Genomic DNA, 20,003 nt, shown 5'->3' with positions numbered 1-20,003 from the left:
CGAAATCTTTTTATTTTTTAGCCGCTTTAGCCGAAGGAGTCAGAAGATCGTAAAACCAAAGTGCGGAGGGTGCGATTTTCAGAGTGGTACAGACATCCATCCTTTTGTACTTGTTCAACAATTGAAAACCGTCTTCTTCCCCGACCCCGTATTAGACCAGGTGTGTATTCGATGCCCTCTCTCTTTCTTACTTTTAGTTCTCTTCATTGCGATTCTTGAGGGGTGAAGTTTGCAGACGCGGAATAGGAAGAAGACAATGCCGCAACGATTTCGGGTCCAGACGTCGTCGTCTCGGTTCTGGGCTTCCGCACAAAGCCCACCTAATTATAAAGAGATCAACGTCGAGCCAAACTGCCTCGATTGACATCCGTCGCGTTCCTTCCGACATTTACAGCTGTCCTTAAGAATTCTCCGTGTCATTGCGACCCTGTGGGAGCCTCGTAAGTTACCAATAAGCGTTGACACATCTCCCAATGGGGTACTTTCTTGTCGAAAATAAATCGAAGTATTTTTGAAATTTTATTGGATAAAAAAATTTCGAATTCTAGAAATAACTTGAATGTTTGGAATGACAGTTACAGATGCGGTGTTTAACTGTTTGTAAAAGACTTACGAGCAACGTCGGAAGATGAACGACATCGTCGATTGGCACAAATTGCGTAAGGGTTCTATGAAGGGGGCGGAACGTTCCCCTAAATCATAACCTAATGAGCGATTGCCATACCAACGTTAATTTACCGGACCATGTCTTGATATTAATGCGGGTGCTTAAGTTAAATTCGGCTCGTTTCCGGTCTTGAATTCAGGTGATAAAACCAACACGAGTTAATTTTCACGACTTTATTTTTATATCATCAATTTTATTTTCACGTCAAAATCAATTCAATGATTATGATTGAAAAAATTGAAAGAAAAAGGCTTCATCATGTAGGAGTAACTTCCGCAAGTGGTACACTGATGATGACAATCAGTAATGTAGCGAGTTTACACCTACTTATTGTTGTTGAATTTATTGTGTGTAAGCATTGTGCTTCACTCCCCAACGTGAAAAACCCGCTGTTGCCATCATTATCGTCAATACGCGCGTTAAAATGAATGGGTACTGAGGTAGCTTCCCCTAATTTTGCGCTATCGGGACGATCATCTACCGAGGACGATGATTTTTATTTAATATATTATGACCGGCTAACCTCGGTTCATTACGTTTGCATTGAAAATTGCACCGTAACGACGATGGCACGTGGGCTGTTGGTACCCGCACGTGGTTGCTTATTAAATTGGTCTTTGAATACATTTACAATTGAATTTGCTAACTGGACATCTGCCCAATAACGAATATCCACCTTAATTTTCTCATCTCATATTCATCTTTGAATCAATGTTTTAAAATGATGTGGTTGTTGAAAGAACCATACATTGACGCGTCAACACGGAACCACGTTAAAGAAAGTTCTTAATGAAAAATTACGAGCAACCAATTATAACCAATTAGTGAGACCATATTTTTTGAAAACCTGAACCACGTCGTCATCCCTTCTCTTTCGGCAAAAGTCAAAACCTCCAAAACTTCTTTGGACCGATCGCGTTTCTAAGTCATCTCAATCTCCGCCTCTTTTCGTCAATTTAAGGCATTTTGAGTGGGGACTAAGCCAGCCCCCGTCGGCGTCACGACGACGACGACGTCGGGCGACGTTTCAGCTCCTGAAATCCCGTGCCAGTTTTGCCTCAACGTGGCGTCTGGGCCTTGATTAGATTAACTCCATTCGTAAACAAGCATTAATATCAATTTAAAGTTGACTTTGGACGAGTTGAATCGAATTAGAGTCTCTTCGGATTTTATTAACCAACGGGAAAGAGTGGGAGAGGAGTTTTTTTGCACTGAAAAGATGCTGGGTTATGGGTATAATGCGATGATTGATGGGAACGAGAAGAAATTTTCGGAAAATTCGGAAAATAGTAAACAGTTTTCGGTTAGTAATTTATTGAGGGGGAGTAATAAGAAGAATTTATCTGATGGAGAATCCAATGAAGGTACTTCAAAAAATTGTATTTATGAACTAACAATTAAATATTCTTTAATAATATAATTTGTTGGTTAGATTAGAATAAAAGCATGAATTAAAAAATTACTAAGATTTTTTTTTAATATTAGTTATATCGAATTAACCTTATTACACTTTGAATCAAGCTGTTTAATTCAAAACTCCATCAAGAAATATTGAATATATGTGTTAAAATGTAACTCTTAATTTTTGAGTAAATAATAAAAAATTCTTCAATTTTAAAAAAATTGTATAAATATTAATGATTGAAAATAAGCAATGATGACAACATCAAATTAAAGCTTAAAGTGTGATCTTTAATATAAAGTATTCAAAATCGAAATCCGTCGGAAAATTTTGGTGAAAATCCTTAAAGTTTGAAGCTATGTTTTTGTCAAAATCAGTTTAAGTAATAACTCGTCAACTTTAAGAAATCCCACATGTCTTGTTTATGGAATGTAAGATATTCTGTTTATGTCAGCTTAAAGTTAAAACTGTCCACTTTGAATCAAAAATCCATCAAGAAATGTTGAGTGTAAGTGTCAAAATGTAATTCTTCATTTTTGAGTAAATAACAAAAATTCTTCAATTTTAAAAAACCGTAAAAAATTTAATGATTGAGAATAAGGAATGAGGACCACATCAAATTAAAGCTTAAAGTGTGTTCTTTAATATAAAGTATTCAAAATCGAAATCCGTCGGAAAATTTTGGTGAAAATTCTTAAAGTTTGAAACTCTATTTTTGTCAAAATCAGTTTGAATAATAATTCGTCAATTTTAACAAATCGCACATGTCTTGTTTATGGAATGTAAGAAATTGTGTTTATATCAGCTTAAAGTTTAAAGTGTCCACTTTGAATCAAGGTGGTTAAATCAAAAATCCATCAAGAAATATTGAGTGTAAGTGTCAAAATTTAATTCTTCATTTTTAAGTAAATAACAAAAAATTCTTCAATTTTAAAAAACCGTAAAAACTTTAATGATTGAGAATAAGCAATGATGACCACATCAAATTAAAGCTTAAAGTGTGTTCTTTAATATAAAGTATTCAAAATCAAAATCCGTAGGAAAATTTTAGAGAAAATCCATAAAGTTTGAAAGTCTGTTTTTGTCAAAATCAGTTTGAGTAATAATTCGTCAATTTTAAGAAATCGCAAATGTCTTGTTTATGGAATGTAAGAAATTGTGTTTATATCAGCTTAAAGTTTAAAGTGTCCACTTTGAATCAAGGTGTTTAAATCAAAAATCCATCAAGAAATATTGAGTGTAAGTGTCAAAATGTAATTCTTCATTTTTGAGTAAATACCAAAAATTCTTCAATTTTAAAAAACCGTAAAAACTTTAATGATTGAGAATAAGCAATGATGACCACATCAAATTAAAGCTTAAAGTGTGCTCTTTAATATAAAGTATTCAAAATCAAAATCCGTCGGAAAATTTTGCTGAAAATCCATAAAGTTTGAAACTCTGTTTTTGTCTAAATCAGTTTGAGTAATAATTCGTCAATTTTAAGAAATCGCACATGTCTTATTTATGGAATGTAAGAAATTCTGTTTATATCAGCTTAAAGTTTAAAGTGTTCACTTTGATTCAAGGTGGTTAAATCAAAAATCCATCAAGAAATATTGAGTGTAAGTGTCAAAATGTAATTCTTCATTTTTGAGTAAATAACAAAAATTCTTCAATTTTAAAAAACCATAAAAATTTTAATGATTGAGAATAAGTAATGAGGACCATATCAAATTAAAGCTTAAAGCATGTTCTTTAATATAAAGTATTCAAAATCGAAATCCGTCGGAAAATTTTAATGAAAATCTTTAAAGTTTGAAACTCTGTTTTTGTCAAAATCAGTTTGAATAATAATTCGTCAATTTTAAGAAATCGCACATGTCTTCTTTATGGAATGTAAGAAATTCTGTTTATATCAGCTTAAAGTTTAAAGTGTCCACTTTGAATCAAGGTGTTTAAATCAAAAATCCATCAAGAAATATTGAGTGTAAGTGTCAAAATGTAATTCTTCATTTTTGAGTAAATAACAAAAATTCTTCAATTTTAAAAAACCGTAAAAACTTTAATGATTGAGAATAAGCAATGATGACCACATCAAATTAAAGCTTAAAGTGTGTTCTTTAATATAAAGTATTCAAAATCAAAATCCGTCGGAAAATTTTGGTGAAAATCCATAAAGTTTGAAACTCTGTTTTTGTCTAAATCAGTTTGAGTAATAATTCGTCAATTTTAAGAAATCGCACATGTCTTATTTATGGAATGTAAGAAATTCTGTTTATATCAGCTTAAAGTTTAAAGTGTTCACTTTGAATCAAGATGTTTAAATCAAAAATCCATCAAGAAATATTAAGTGTAAGTGTCAAAATGTTCACTTAAAATTCTTCAATTTTAAAAAACCGTAAAAACTTTAATGATTGAGAATAAGCAATGATGACCACATCCAATTAAAGCTTAAAGTGTGTCCTTTAATATAAAGTATTCAAAATCGAAATCCGTCGGAAAATTTTGGTGAAAATCCTTAAAGTTGAAAACTCAAAATCAATTTGAATAACAACTTAAAAAAATCGCACATATCGTATTTGTGGAAAGTAAGCGATAACTGTTCATATCAGTTTAAAGCTGAAATAATCCTTTTTGAGCTAAAGTATTTAAACTAGCAACTTATGTAGAAAATTGCCTACTTAATATTGATTACACTTAATTTCTTTTTTGTTTTTTATTAATGTTAAAGCAGTAATTTTCATTTGAGAGCAATTAAGAGGTAAATTAACATTAACTTTCGGTCGGCGCCGGGACAAATTCCTTCTGAAGATGGCGTGACGGAGATATATTTCCTGGAGAGAAGCAGTTCACGTATCACATTACCGCCGGTTGACGGACGCGAACAGTAATTCATTGAGTATAAGACAGACCGTCCTTTGATCTCGCCTCTTTTGACGCTCCGGTGCCGAGATGCACTCCAATTCGGACTCAAAAAGGAGGCCGACCGAACTCTGCCGACGTTCATCATCACTAATTGCTTGATATATCGAGTTTTAAAAGCAAACTTACTCAAAACAAGTCAATTGGCAGTAAATTTAATTTTATTTAAAAGAATCTCACAAATATGACTAATTAACGAATTCTTTTATTGTTTTCAAAATAGATTCTTGCATTGGGGACCAAGAAAAACTTAAAAAACCTAGAAGAAACCGCACAACATTTACAACGGCTCAATTAGCAGCGTTAGAACGAGTTTTTGAAAAAACTCATTATCCGGATGCTTTCGTTCGCGAAGATTTAGCTACAAAAGTGAGTTTAACTGAAGCTCGGGTTCAAGTTTGGTTTCAAAATCGCCGCGCTAAGTTTCGAAGAAACGAACGAAGCTTATCGTTACAACAACAATCGGCGGCGAAATCATCATCAAAATCACCATTTCCATCATCAAGACAAGAAAGCGTTGAACAGCCTCTGTATCCGCATCAAACAACGATTGGAATGAATAATTCCGATTTGCAATATGTTGTTCCTCCCTGGAAATTCCCTCATTATGGAAGTCAAGAGGAGTTCTATAATAATTCTAATCTAAATGCAATTACAAGTCAATCGTGTTCGTTTTTACCGACAACTTTTAATTATTGCAATCCAAATATCAATGCGAATAATATTTGTAATCGTTTGGAGTTCAGGTATAGAAGCCACGAATTTTCTTTGAGTCCCCCCATGTGATTTGAAATATTAAATATTAAAAAATAAGTATTTTTCTTTAGTTAATTAGAGTGCCATATTTATAGAAAATGTAAACCAAAGTTTAAAAATATAAATACAATAAAAATTGTTTTTGTTCTTTTTGAAATTCAACTTTAAATAACTAATTTTAGAAAATTTTTATAAAAATATTCAATTTTTAATGAAAGTAGGCAACCAAATATACTCAAATACCCAAATTGTTTAAATTATGATTCTGATCTTGTTTATTAAAATAAATAAATTATTATTTCGTCAAATTAAAGCAGTAACTTTTTTTATTAAGATATAGTGTTAATTATTAATAAATTATTGTTTAAAAAAAAAATGTTAATGTTTGAAATTACATTTGACATTTGACATAAAATTGATTCATGTCAATATTTCATGTCTTAACCTTAAATTCAAAATTTGATTTATTAACGTTAAAAATTTATCTTATTTTTTAGCACATTTTAAATAAATTTTAAATTATTTTCATATTTTAACCCCAACTGGTTAGACCACCAAAAGTCCGCGCCTTGCTTTGTTTAGGTTGGTTTAGGTTAGGTTCATTACCAAAGAAATATCGTACATTTTATCAAAAATGTCTCAATTAACTCTTGACGAAATGCTTATTAGATATCCTGAATGCATTAGAAGTAATCTAAAAGAACTTGTTACAAATGGAATTGGTAAGAACACATTCAATAAGTTATAAAATATTTGATTCAAACTTTTGTAGGTTTAACAAAATCTTTGATTCAAATAAAACTTCCATCACTTAAATTGTTGGATAACTATGATATAAACTGCAATAATTCAATAATATTGGATTTACCTTATGCAGGCAAATTCCTTTCGGTGGAAATTATTTTCATTGATGAAGATTTAACATTTCCTCCCGATTTTGATATTTTGAATGATACATTTTTGGATGATCCGGATGTTGATTTGATTGAAAAGCATTTGCCTTCACTTACTGATTGGTCTTTGCAAAATCCCAAATCACTATTAAATTTTATTATTCAATTACGTGATTTGTATAAAAAACATCAAATCGAGAAGTTTTTGCAGGATCCAAAATACTCCTTTCAACCTGACGATTATAATTTATTGAAAAGTCAGTGTAAACTAAATGATAATGATATGGAATTGCTCATTGGAAATAATACACTACACATTTTGATTTCTCTGAATTTAGATTTTACAACATTTCCAAAATATATTTATAAGTAATTGTTGCTTTAAGGTATAAATTTGATGTTAATTGCTTTAATTTTTAGGAAGTATTTTGATGATGGAAATTTGGAAAATCCTAGTAAAGATCAAGTAATTTTAAAAATTAATTTTGGTTATAGAACGAGCGTGAGCTTACAACTTTCACCATTAATTGATCGCTTTTTTTCTAATTTTTCTCCGTTAGATGTACCAAAACATAACGAAAGTATGACACTTCCAGAATATTTTGAAATAGTTCGAACAACTTTAGTAGTTAAGATGAAAAATATTGAAATGATGTTTAAGAAGAAAGAAAACTATATTTCTTTATTATTATCTGCATTGGGGGATAATATCATTGAATATGATAGTATTTCATTTACAGAAGCCACTTTTTTGTTCGAAGCTGATTCATTTGCTTGTTTTGTGAAATTCTGTTTGAGTAAGTACTCAAAAAAAATAGTTTCTTTTTAAATTTGTTTTCATATATTTTAGGTGACAACTTTCCAACTACAAAACCCTCAATAACTTTTCGTTCCATTTACCATCAAATTTCTGGAATTCCCATAACTTTTATGCTTCAATCTTATCCTTATAGTCCAGGATGGGATGTGAAGCAGATGGTTGATAAAACATTGATAAAAATTCAGGAAAATATGCCACAATTTAAAACTTATTGTTTAAATAAAATGTCTTAACTTTAATTTCTTTTTGCACCAAATAAATTTTCTTTTGATTTATTTATTATTAGCAGTCTTTCTCAAAGTGAGTGATAACACCCTCTTGTGGCCACTAGAGCCCTACAGGGAGCAATTTCCCTTATTTTAGACAATTCAAATTTCTATTTTCAATTTTTACGGTGTTACCAACTGCTACAAACCTAGTTCCCTACATTGTCAAAATTTATTTTATTTTTGTTAAAAAGAAACGATAAAAATGCGTATTACAAGAAATAGCATAAAAAACTTGAATTTGTGCATTTCAAGCGTGTCTTACGAAACTAGTTTTTTAATATACTATTATTTATCTCACCAAATAATTGTGATATCGCTATGAAATGAAAAGCAATTAAAGCAAATTTACTTAGTATTCAACATGTTGCAGATCTAAGCCTCTTTATGATTTGGCAAATATTAAGAAATTAATTGGCCGAAAGAAAACATTGAATCGAAATACCACATAAGAATTGTTTTATTAAGATATTGTTATATATATATTATTGTTACATAACGTGTATTTTGTTAGTAAATTTGTTACAGCAACGCTGTTAATTAGAAAATATGAATGTAGAGAAATATAGAAGAATATAGATAGAGATATTAGAAATTGATCGTTAAAATGTTGCGGGAAGAGTTGAATTTAAAAAACCATAACAATTAAGTTTATGGAAATTAAGAAATTATTTTTGTTGGATTAAATCTGTATGAAATTTGCTTTAAAATGTTTTTTATTTCATCATGATGGATGATGCATAATACTTCGTTGGACACCTAATTCTTTTCCAGGATATGTTGCACATTAAAGTTTGTGCGATTTATTTTAATAAAATTACGTATGTTTTAGTTGAAATGTTTTGAGAAAACGAGTAATTTTTTTTGAAAGGTTGAGTTTTAAAACCAGAAATCCGTCATCCTTAGGCTTTTTGTTTATTCACCTCCACTACTTCTTCTCTGCATTGCTATTCAAAGAGGGGATGTTGGGGTGTTGGTTGGCTAATAACGCGTTTTAGTTGATATGCGGGCATTGTGGGGTGATAAAGTAGTTGCGAAAATTGAAACTTATTACGCGAATTAAGTGATAAATACATCTTATATTTGTGCTAAGTGTTGGGTGATGGTAGTGATGTTAGTGACATTAGTGACGTTGAGATCACCGGATTGCTATTTTGTGGATGTTAAAAGGTATCGTATTAATTCATTTTTTGTCACAATAGATTAATTTATTTTTTCTTTCCAGCTGAGCTACAATGCGAGAACCAAGGAAAGCAACATCCACTCGGTGAGTCGTTTCAAAATTTTTTTATTTCTTATTTTTACCAAAACAAATGTTGGTAATTCGCGATTTGAGCGTCGGTGTAATATTTCCATATATAAACCAATTCGAACCCTATTCATTGGGTTTGTACTTGACAAAACGTTACGATTCTATACATTTTTACATTTTCTGCTTGAAAAATCATAACATTTGATTTTTTCAAATTTATATTTTATGATAGAAAGAATGTAGGATGATGCATAAGATTTCGTTTGACACCTGATTCTTTTCTAGAGTGTGTTGCACATTGAAATTAGTGCGATTTATTTTAATAAAATTACGCATGTTTTAGTTGAAATGTTTCGAGAAAACGAGTAATTTTTTTTTGAAAGGTTGAGTTTTAAAATGAAAAAATGATTAAAACCCGTTTCGCTCCGGCATCCTTAGGTTTTTTGTTTATTTACCTCCACTACTTCTTTTCTGCATTGCTATTCAAAGAGGGGATGTTGGGGTGTTGGTTGGCTAATAACGCGTTTTAGTTGATATGAGGACGTTGTGGGGTGATAAAGTAGTTGCGAAAATTGAAACTTATTACGCGAATTAAGTGATAAATACATCTTATATTTGTGCTAAGTGTTGGGTGATGGTAGTGATGTTAGTGACATTAGTGACGATGAGGTCGCCGGATTGCTATTTTGTGGATGTTAAAAGGTATCGTATTAATTCATTTTTTGTCGCAATAGATTAATTTATTTTTTCTTTCCAGCTGAGCTACAATGTGAGAACCAAGGAAAGCAACATCCACTCGGTGAGTCGTTTCCAAATTTTTTTATTTCTTATTTTTACCAAAACAAATGTTGGTAATTCGCGATTTGAGCGCCGGAGTAATATTTCCATATAAAAACCAATTCGAACCCTATTCATTGGATTTGTACTTGACAAAACGTTACGATTCAATACATTTTTACATTTTCTGCTTGAAAAATCATAACATTTTATTTTTCAAATTTATATTTCATGATAGAAAGAATGTAGGATGATGCATAAGATTTCGTTTGACACCTGATTCTTTTCTTGGGTGTGTTGCACATTGAAATTAGTGCGATTTATTTTATTAAAATTACGTATGTTTTAGTTGAAATGTTTCGAGAAAACGAGTAATTTTTTTTTGAAAGGTTGAGTTTAAAAACCAGAAATCCGTCATCCTTAGGCTTTTTGTTTATTCACCTCCACCATTTCTTCTCTGCATTGCTATTCAAAGAGGGGATGTTGGGGTGTTGGTTGGGTAATAACGCGTTTTAGTTGATATGCGGACATTGAGGGGTGATAAAGTAGTTGCGAAAATTGAAACTTATTACGCGAATTAAGTGATAAATATATCTTATATTTGTGCTAAGTGTTGGGTGTTGGTAGTGGTGTTAGTGACATTAGTGATGTTGAGATCGCCGGATTGCTATTTTGTGGATGTTAAAAGGTATCGTAATAATTCATTTTTTGTCACAATAGATTAATTTATTTTTTTTTTCCAGCTGAGCTACAATGTGAGAACCAAGGAAAGCAACATCCACTCGGTGAGTCGTTTCAAAATTTTTTTATTTCTTATTTTTACCAAAACAAATCTTGGTAATTCGCGATTTGAACGCCGGTGTAATATTTCCATATAAAAACCAATTCGAACCCTATTCATTGGATTTGTACTTGACAAAACGTTACGATTCAAAAAATTTTTACATTTTCTGCTTGAAAAATCATAACATTTTATTTTTCAAATTTATATTTCATGATAGAAAGAATGCAGGATGATGCATAAGATTTCGTTTGACACCTGATTCTTTTCTAGGATGTGTTGCACATTAAAGTTAGTGCGATTTATTTTAATAAAATTACGTAGGTTTTAGTTGAAATGTTTCGAGAAAACGAGTAATTTTTTTTTTGAAAGGTTCAGTTTTAAAACCAGAAAATCCGTCATCCTTAGGCTTTTTGTTTATTCACCTCCACCACTTCTTTTCTGCATTGCTATTCAAAGAGGGGATGTTGGGGTGTTGGTTGGCTAATAACGCATTTTAATTTTAGTTGATGTGCGGGCATCGTGAGTTGATAAAGTAGTTGCGAAAATTGAAACTTATTACGCGAATTAAGTGATAAATACATCTTATATTTGTGCTAAGTGTTGGGTGATGGTAGTGATGTTAGTGACATTAGTGACGTTGAGATCGCCGGATTGCTATTTTGTGGATGTTAAAAGGTATCGTATTAATTCATTTTTTGTCACAATAAATTAATTTATTTTTTCTTTCCAGCTGAGCTACAATGCGAGAACCAAGGAAAGCAACATCCACTCGGTGAGTCGTTTCCAAATTTATTTATTTCTTATTTTTACCAAAACAAATCTTGGTAATTCTCGATTTGAACGCCGGTGTAATATTTCCATATATAAACCAATTCGAACCCTATTCATTGGATTTGTACTTGACAAAACGTTACGATTCAATACATTTTTACATTTTCTGCTTGAAAAATCATAACATTTTATTTTTCAAATTTATATTTCATGATAGAAAGAATGTAGGATGATGCATAAGATTTCGTTTGACACCTGATTCTTTTCTTAGGTGTGTTGCACATTAAAATTAGTGCGATTTATTTTATTAAAATTACGTATGTTTTAGTTGAAATGTTTCGAGAAAACGAGTAATTTTTTTTTGAAAGGTTCAGTTTTAAAACCAGAAAATCCGTCATCCTTAGGCTTTTTGTTTATTCACCTCCACCACTTCTTCTCTGCATTGCTATTCAAAGAGGGGATGTTGGGGTGTTGGTTGGCTAATAACGCGTTTTAGTTGATATGCGGGCATTGTGGGGTGATAAAGTAGTTGCGAAAATTAAAACTTATTACGCGAATTAAGTGATAAATACATCTTATATTTGTGCTAAGTGTTGGGTGATGGTAGTGATGTTAGTGACATTAGTGACGTTGAGATCGCCGGATTGCTATTTTGTGGATGTTAAAAGGTATCGTATTAATTCATTTTTTGTCACAATAAATTAATTTATTTTTTCTTTCAGCTGAGCTACAATGTGAGAACCAAGGAAAGCAACATCCACTCGGTGAGTCGTTTCCAAATTTTTTTATTTCTTATTTTTACCAAAACAAATGTTGGTAATTCGCGATTTGAGCGCCGGTGTAATATTTCCATATATAAACCAATTCGAACCCTATTCATTGGATTTGTACTTGACAAAACGTTACGATTCAATACATTTTTACATTTTCTGCTTGAAAAATCATAACATTTTATTTTTCAAATTTATATTTCATGATAGAAAGAATGTAGGATGATGCATAAGATTTCGTTTGACACCTGATTCTTTTCTAGGATGTGTTGCACATTGAAATTAGTGCGATTTATTTTAATAAAATTACGTATGTTTTAGTTGAAATGTTTCGAGAAAACGAGTAATTTTTTTTTGAAAGGTTGAGTTTTAAAACCAGAAATCCGTCATCCTTAGGCTTTTTGTTTATTCACCTCCACTACTTCTTTTCTGCATTGCTATTCAAAGAGGGGATGTTGGGGTGTTGGTTGGCTAATAACGCGTTTTAGTTGATATGCGGGCATTGTGGGGTGATAAAGTAGTTGCGAAAATTGAAACTTATTACGCGAATTAAGTGATAAATACATCTTATATTTGTGCTAAGTGTTGGGTGATGGTAGTGATGTTAGTGATATTAGTGACGTTTAGATCGCCGGATTGCTATTTTGTGGATGTTAAAAGGTATCGTATTAATTCATTTTTTGTCACAATAAATTAATTTATTTTTTCTTTCCAGCTGAGCTACAATGTGAGAACCAAGGAAAGCAACATCCACTCGGTGAGTCGTTTCAAAATTTTTTTATTTCTTATTTTTACCAAAACAAATCTTGGTAATTCGCGATTTGAACGCCGGTGTAATATTTCCATATAAAAACCAATTCGAACCCTATTCATTGGATTTGTACTTGACAAAACGTTCCGATTCAATACATTTTTACATTTTCTGCCTGAAAAATCGTAACATTTTATTTTTCAAATTTATAATTCATGATAGAAAGAATGTAGGATGATGCATAAGATTTCGTTTGACACCTGATTCTTTTCTAGGATGTGTTGCACATTGAAATTAGTGCGATTTATTTTAATAAAATTACGTATGTTTTAGTTGAAATGTTTCGAGAAAACGAGTAATTTTTTTTTGAAAGGTTCAGTTTTAAAACCAGAAAATCCGTCATCCTTAGGCTTTTTGTTTATTCACCTCCACCACTTCTTCTCTGCATTGCTATTCAAAGAGGGGATGTTGGGGTGTTGGTTGGCTAATAACGCGTTTTAGTTGATATGCGGGCGTTGTGGGGTGATAAAGTAGTTGCGAAAATTGAAACTTATTACGCGAAGTAAGTGATAAATACATCTTATATTTGTGCTAAGTGTTGGGTGATGGTAGTGATGTTAGTGACATTAGTGACGTTGAGATCGCCGGATTGCTATTTTGTGGATGTTAAAAGGTATCGTATTAATTCATTTTTGTCACAATAGATTAATTTATTTTTTCTTTCCAGCTGAGCTACAATGCGAGAACCAAGGAAAGCAGCATCCACTCGGTGAGTCGTTTCCAAATTTGTTTATTTCTTATTTTTACCAAAACAAATGTTGGTAATTCGCGATTTGAGCGCCGGTGTAATATTTCCATATATAAATCAATTCGAACCCTATTTATTGGATTTGTACTTGACAAAACGTTCCGATTCAAGACATTTTTACATTTTCTGCCTGAAAAATCATAACATTTTATTTTTCAAATTTATAATTCATGATAGAAAGAATGTAGGATGATGCATAAGATTTCGTTTGACACCTGATTCTTTTCTAGGATGTGTTGCACATTGAAATTAGTGCGATTTATTTTATTAAAATTACGTATGTTTTAGTTGAAATGTTTCGAGAAAACGAGTAATTTTTTTTTGAAAGGTTCAGTTTTAAAACCAGAAAATCCGTCATCCTTAGGCTTTTTGTTTATTCACCTCCACCACTTCTTCTCTGCATTGCTATTCAAAGAGGGGATGTTGGGGTGTTGGTTGGCTAATAACGCATTTTAGTTGATATGCGGGCATTGTGGGGTGATAAAGCGGTTGCGAAAATTGAAACTTATTACGCGAATTAAGTGATAAATACGTCTTATATTTGTGCTAAGTGTTGGGTGATGGTAGTGGTGTTAGTGACGTTAGTGACGTTGAGATCGCCGGATTGCTATTTTGTGGATGTTAAAAGGTATCGTATTAATTCATTTTTTGTCACAATAGATTAATTTATTTTTTCTTTCCAGCTGAGCTACAATGCGAGAACCAAGGAAAGCAACATCCACTCGGTGAGTCGTTTCTAAATTTGTTTATTTCTTATTTTTACCAAAACAAATCTTGGTAAATCGCGATTTGAGCGTCGGTGTAATATTTCCATATAAAAACCAATTCGAACCCTATTCATTGGATTTGTACTTGACAAAACGTTCCGATTCAATACATTTTTACATTTTCTGCCTGAAAAATCGTAACATTTTATTTTTCAAATTTATAATTCATGATAGAAAGAATGTAGGATGATGCATAAGATTTCGTTTGACACCTGATTCTTTTCTAGGATGTGTTGCACATTGAAATTAGTGCGATTTATTTTAATAAAATTACGTATGTTTTAGTTGAAATGTTTCGAGAAAACGAGTAATTTTTTTTTGAAAGGTTCAGTTTTAAAACCAGAAAATCCGTCATCCTTAGGCTTTTTGTTTATTCACCTCCACCACTTCTTCTCTGCATTGCTATTCAAAGAGGGGATGTTGGGGTGTTGGTTGGCTAATAACGCGTTTTAGTTGATATGTGGACATTGTGGGGTGATAAAGTAGTTGCGAAAATTAAAACTTATTACGCGAATTAAGTGATAGATAAATCTTATATTTGTGCTAAGTGTTGGGTGATGGTAGTGATGTTAGTGACATTAGTGACGTTGAGATCGCCGGATTGCTATTTTGTGGATGTTAAAAGGTATCGTATTAATTCATTTTTTGTCACAATAGATTAATTTATTTTTTCTTTCCAGCTGAGCTACAATGTGAGAACCAAGGAAAGCAACATCCACTCGGTGAGTCGTTTCAAAATTTTTTTATTTCTTATTTTTACCAAAACACATGTTGGTAATTCGCGATTTGAGCGCCGGTGTAATATTTCGATATAAAAACCAATTCGAATCCTATTCATTGGATTTGTACTTGACAAAACGTTACGATTCAATACATTTTTACATTTTCTGCTTGAAAAATCATAACATTTTATTTTTCAAATTTATATTTCATGATAGAAAGAATGTAGGATGATGGATAAGATTTCGTTTGACACCTGATTCTTTTCTGGGGTGTGTTGCACATTAAAATTAGTGCGATTTATTTTAATAAAATTACGTATGTTTTAGTTGAAATGTTTCGAGAAAACGAGTAATTTTTTTTTGAAAGGTTGAGTTTTAAAATCAAAAAATGATTAAAACCCGTTTCGCTTCGGCATCCTTAGGTTTTTTGTTTATTCACCTCCACTATTTCTACTCTGCATTGAAATTTAAGGAGGGGATGTTGGGATGTTGGTTGGCTAATAATGCGTTTTAGTTGATATGCGGACATTGTGGGGTGATAAAGTAGTTGCGAAAATTGAAACTTATTACGCGAATTAAGTGCTAAATACATCTTATATTTGTGCTAAGTGTTGGGTGATGGTAGTGATGTTAGTGACATTAGTGACGTTGAGATCGCCGGATTGCTATTTTGTGGATGTTAAAAGGTATCGTATTAATTCATTTTTTGTCACAATAGATTAATTTATGTTTTCTTTCCAGCTGAGCTACAATGTGAGAACCAAGGAAAGCAACATCCACTCGGTGAGTCGTTTCAAAATTTTTTTATTTCTTATTTTTACTAAAACAAATCTTGGTAATTCGCGATTTGAGCACCGGTGTAATATTTCCATATATAAACCAATTCGAACCCTATTCATTGGATTTGTACTTGACAAAACGTTACGATTCAATACATTTTTACATTTTCTGCTTGAAAAATCATAACATTTTATTTTTCAAATTTATATTTCATGATAGAAAGAATGTAGGATGATGCATAAGATTTCGTTTGACACCTGATTCTTTTCTAGGATGTGTTGCACATTAAAATTAGTGCGATTTATTTTATTAAAATTACGTATGTTTTAGTTGAAATGTTTCGAAAAAACGAGTAATTTTTTTTTTGAAAGGTTGAGTTTTAAAATCAAAAAATGATTAAAACCCGTTTCGCTTCGGCATCCTTAGGTTTTTTGTTTATTCACCTCCACCACTTCTTCTCTGCATTGCTATTCAAAGAGGGGATGTTGGGGTGTTGGTTGGCTAATAACGCGTTTTAGTTGATATGCGGGCATTGTGGGGTGATAAAGTAGTTGCGAAAATTGAAACTTATTACGCGAATTAAGTGATAAATACATCTTATATTTGTGCTAAGTGTTGGGTGATGGTAGTGATGTTAGTGACATTAGTGACGATGAGGTCGCCGGATTGCTATTTTGTGGATGTTAAAAGGTATCGTATTAATTCATTTTTTGTCGCAATAGATTAATTTATTTTTTCTTTCCAGCTGAGCTACAATGTGAGAACCAAGGAAAGCAACATCCACTCGGTGAGTCGTTTCCAAATTTTTTTATTTCTTATTTTTACCAAAACAAAACTTGGTAATTCGCGATTTGAACGCCGGTGTAATATTTCCATATAAAAACCAATTCGAACCCTATTCATTGGATTTGCACTTGACAAAACGTTCCGATTCAATACATTTTTACATTTTCTGCCTGAAAAATCATAACATTTTATTTTTCAAATTTATAATTCATGATAGAAAGAATGTAGGATGATGCATAAGATTTCGTTTGACACCTGATTCTTTTCTAGGATGTGTTGCACATTGAAATTAGTGCGATTTATTTTATTAAAATTACGTATGTTTTAGTTGAAATGTTTCGAGAAAACGAGTAATTTTTTTTTGAAAGGTTCAGTTTTAAAACCAGAAAATCCGTCATCCTTAGGCTTTTTGTTTATTCACCTCCACCACTTCTTCTCTGCATTGCTATTCAAAGAGGGGATGTTGGGGTGTTGGTTGGCTAATAACGCGTTTTAGTTGATATGCGGGCGTTGTGGGGTGATAAAGTAGTTGCGAAAATTGAAACTTATTACGCGAAGTAAGTGATAAATACATCTTATATTTGTGCTAAGTGTTGGGTGATGGTAGTGATGTTAGTGACATTAGTGACGTTGAGATCGCCGGATTGCTATTTTGTGGATGTTAAAAGGTATCGTATTAATTCATTTTTGTCACAATAGATTAATTTATTTTTTCTTTCCAGCTGAGCTACAATGCGAGAACCAAGGAAAGCAGCATCCACTCGGTGAGTCGTTTCCAAATTTGTTTATTTCTTATTTTTACCAAAACAAATGTTGGTAATTCGCGATTTGAGCGCCGGTGTAATATTTCCATATATAAATCAATTCGAACCCTATTTATTGGATTTGTACTTGACAAAACGTTCCGATTCAAGACATTTTTACATTTTCTGCCTGAAAAATCATAACATTTTATTTTTCAAATTTATAATTCATGATAGAAAGAATGTAGGATGATGCATAAGATTTCGTTTGACACCTGATTCTTTTCTAGGATGTGTTGCACATTGAAATTAGTGCGATTTATTTTATTAAAATTACGTATGTTTTAGTTGAAATGTTTCGAGAAAACGAGTAATTTTTTTTTGAAAGGTTCAGTTTTAAAACCAGAAAATCCGTCATCCTTAGGCTTTTTGTTTATTCACCTCCACCACTTCTTCTCTGCATTGCTATTCAAAGAGGGGATGTTGGGGTGTTGGTTGGCTAATAACGCATTTTAGTTGATATGCGGGCATTGTGGGGTGATAAAGCGGTTGCGAAAATTGAAACTTATTACGCGAATTAAGTGATAAATACGTCTTATATTTGTGCTAAGTGTTGGGTGATGGTAGTGGTGTTAGTGACGTTAGTGACGTTGAGATCGCCGGATTGCTATTTTGTGGATGTTAAAAGGTATCGTATTAATTCATTTTTTGTCACAATAGATTAATTTATTTTTTCTTTCCAGCTGAGCTACAATGCGAGAACCAAGGAAAGCAACATCCACTCGGTGAGTCGTTTCTAAATTTGTTTATTTCTTATTTTTACCAAAACAAATCTTGGTAAATCGCGATTTGAGCGTCGGTGTAATATTTCCATATAAAAACCAATTCGAACCCTATTCATTGGATTTGTACTTGACAAAACGTTACGATTCAATACATTTTTACATTTTCTGCTTGAAAAATCATAACATTTTATTTTTCAAATTTATATTTCATGATAGAAAGAATGTAGGATGATGCATAAGATTTCGTTTGACACCTGATTCTTTTCTAGGGTGTGTTGCACATTAAAGTTAGTGCGATTTATTTTAATAAAATTACGTACGTTTTAGTTGAAATGTTTCGAGAAAACAAGTAATTTTTTTTTTTGAAAGGTTGAGTTTGAAAATCAAAAAAGATTAAAACCCGTTTCGCTTCGGCATCCTTAGGTTTTTGTTTATTCACCTCCACTATTTCTACTCTGCATTGCAATTTAACCCTTTGTGTCCCGACGGTACTTTAAAGTACCTGTAATTTTAAACACTCATTTTAAACTGTAGTTATCTATTCGGCGCATTTAGAGCTGTCTGTACTTTCTACTATACAAGTGTATACAAGAAATAATCTGTATAAAAAACGTCGCAATCCGCACTGTAGGATTTTTATGCACACTTTAAACTTATTCATCCAGATGTGAGGTTAGAAGTTTAGTGAAAAGTGGTGCTGTTGAATTTTGTTGTTCAAGAAGGTATTTCTTTGATAAATGGTTATTAAGTGTGATTATTACAGATCATTTTAAAAAGAAAACATTGAGCTTAAATTTAAAATAAGTCTTATTCTTTAATTTCAATAAACATTGTTTCTAAGAATTTTTAAATTAGCATCTTTTTTGACTCTTTTAAATGTAAGTGTTGTTTCAACATTTTTGTTCTTAATATTTTTCCAATCAAACCCAACAATTATTATACATCATTTTGAAGAGAAAGCTTTGAGCTTTAATTTAAAATAAGTTTCATTCCTTAAGTTCAATAAATACGGCTTCCAGGAATTTTTAAAATAGCATCTTTTTTGACACTCTTAGGTTATACGAAAATGTAAGTTTTATTTCAACTTTTTTTTTCTCTATATTTTTCCAATCCAACCCAACAATTATTATACATCATTTTAAAGAGAAAGCTTTGAGCTTTAATTTAAAATAAGTTTCATTCCTTAATTTCAATAAATACGGCTTACAGGAATTTTTAAATTAGCATCTTTTTAACATTTTTAGGTTATTCGAAAATGTAAGTTTTGTTTCAAAATTTTTTTTCTCTATATTTTTCCAATCCAACCCAACAATTATTATACATCATTTTAAAGAGAAAGCTTTGAGCTTTAATTTAAAATAAGTTTCATTCCTTAACTTCAATAAATACGGCTTCCAGGAATTTTTAAAATAGCATCTTTTTTGACACTCTTAGGTTATACGAAAATGTAAGTTTTATTTCAACTTTTTTTTTCTCTATATTTTTCCAATCCAACCCAACAATTATTATACATCATTTTAAAGAGAAAGCTTTGAGCTTTAATTTAAAATAAGTTTCATTCCTTAACTTCAATAAATACGGCTTCCAGGAATTTTTAAAATAGCATCTTTTTTGACACTCTTAGGTTATACGAAAATGTAAGTTTTATTTCAATTTTTTTTTTCTCTATATTTTTCCAATCCAACCCAACAATTATTATACATCATTTTAAAGAGAAAGCTTTGAGCTTTAATTTAAAATAAGTTTCATTCCTTAATTTCAATAAATACGGCTTACAGGAATTTTTAAATTAGCATCTT

The 20,003-nt window shown here is 31.4% G+C and overlaps 2 protein-coding genes and 2 long non-coding RNA genes across 4 annotated transcripts; all 4 read left to right on the top strand.

Annotated features, from left to right (window-relative positions):
• The first annotated feature begins 1,401 nt into the window (after window positions 1-1,401).
• LOC111413697 (paired mesoderm homeobox protein 2-like) lies at window positions 1,402-5,868 on the top strand. Its single transcript, XM_023044756.2, has 2 exons — window positions 1,402-2,031; window positions 5,197-5,868. Exons 1-2 carry the CDS (start codon window positions 1,887-1,889, stop codon window positions 5,757-5,759), a joined length of 708 nt encoding a protein of 235 aa, XP_022900524.1. The 5' UTR covers window positions 1,402-1,886; the 3' UTR covers window positions 5,760-5,868.
• Window positions 5,869-6,279: 411 nt separating this feature from the next.
• Window positions 6,280-7,717, top strand: LOC111413695 (BRISC and BRCA1-A complex member 2-like). Its single transcript, XM_023044752.2, has 4 exons — window positions 6,280-6,451; window positions 6,502-6,991; window positions 7,043-7,419; window positions 7,473-7,717. The coding sequence occupies exons 1-4, from the start codon at window positions 6,364-6,366 to the stop codon at window positions 7,673-7,675; spliced, it is 1,158 nt and encodes a 385-aa protein (XP_022900520.1). The 5' UTR covers window positions 6,280-6,363; the 3' UTR covers window positions 7,676-7,717.
• Window positions 7,718-10,237: 2,520 nt separating this feature from the next.
• LOC139431593 (uncharacterized) lies at window positions 10,238-11,546 on the top strand. The gene is made up of 4 exons (XR_011641687.1): window positions 10,238-10,425; window positions 10,481-10,522; window positions 11,025-11,196; window positions 11,252-11,546. It is a non-coding gene; the product is annotated as an uncharacterized lncRNA (long non-coding RNA).
• Window positions 11,547-11,588: 42 nt separating this feature from the next.
• LOC139431544 (uncharacterized) lies at window positions 11,589-14,512 on the top strand. Its single transcript, XR_011641625.1, has 4 exons — window positions 11,589-11,960; window positions 12,015-12,722; window positions 12,778-13,486; window positions 13,541-14,512. It is a non-coding gene; the product is annotated as an uncharacterized lncRNA (long non-coding RNA).
• The last annotated feature ends 5,491 nt before the right edge of the window (window positions 14,513-20,003 follow it).

Source organism: Onthophagus taurus, chromosome 10 (genome assembly GCF_036711975.1).
Source record: "Onthophagus taurus isolate NC chromosome 10, IU_Otau_3.0, whole genome shotgun sequence".
NCBI lineage: Eukaryota > Metazoa > Arthropoda > Insecta > Coleoptera > Scarabaeidae > Onthophagus > Onthophagus taurus.
This window is presented reverse-complemented; position numbering and strand designations above follow the sequence as displayed.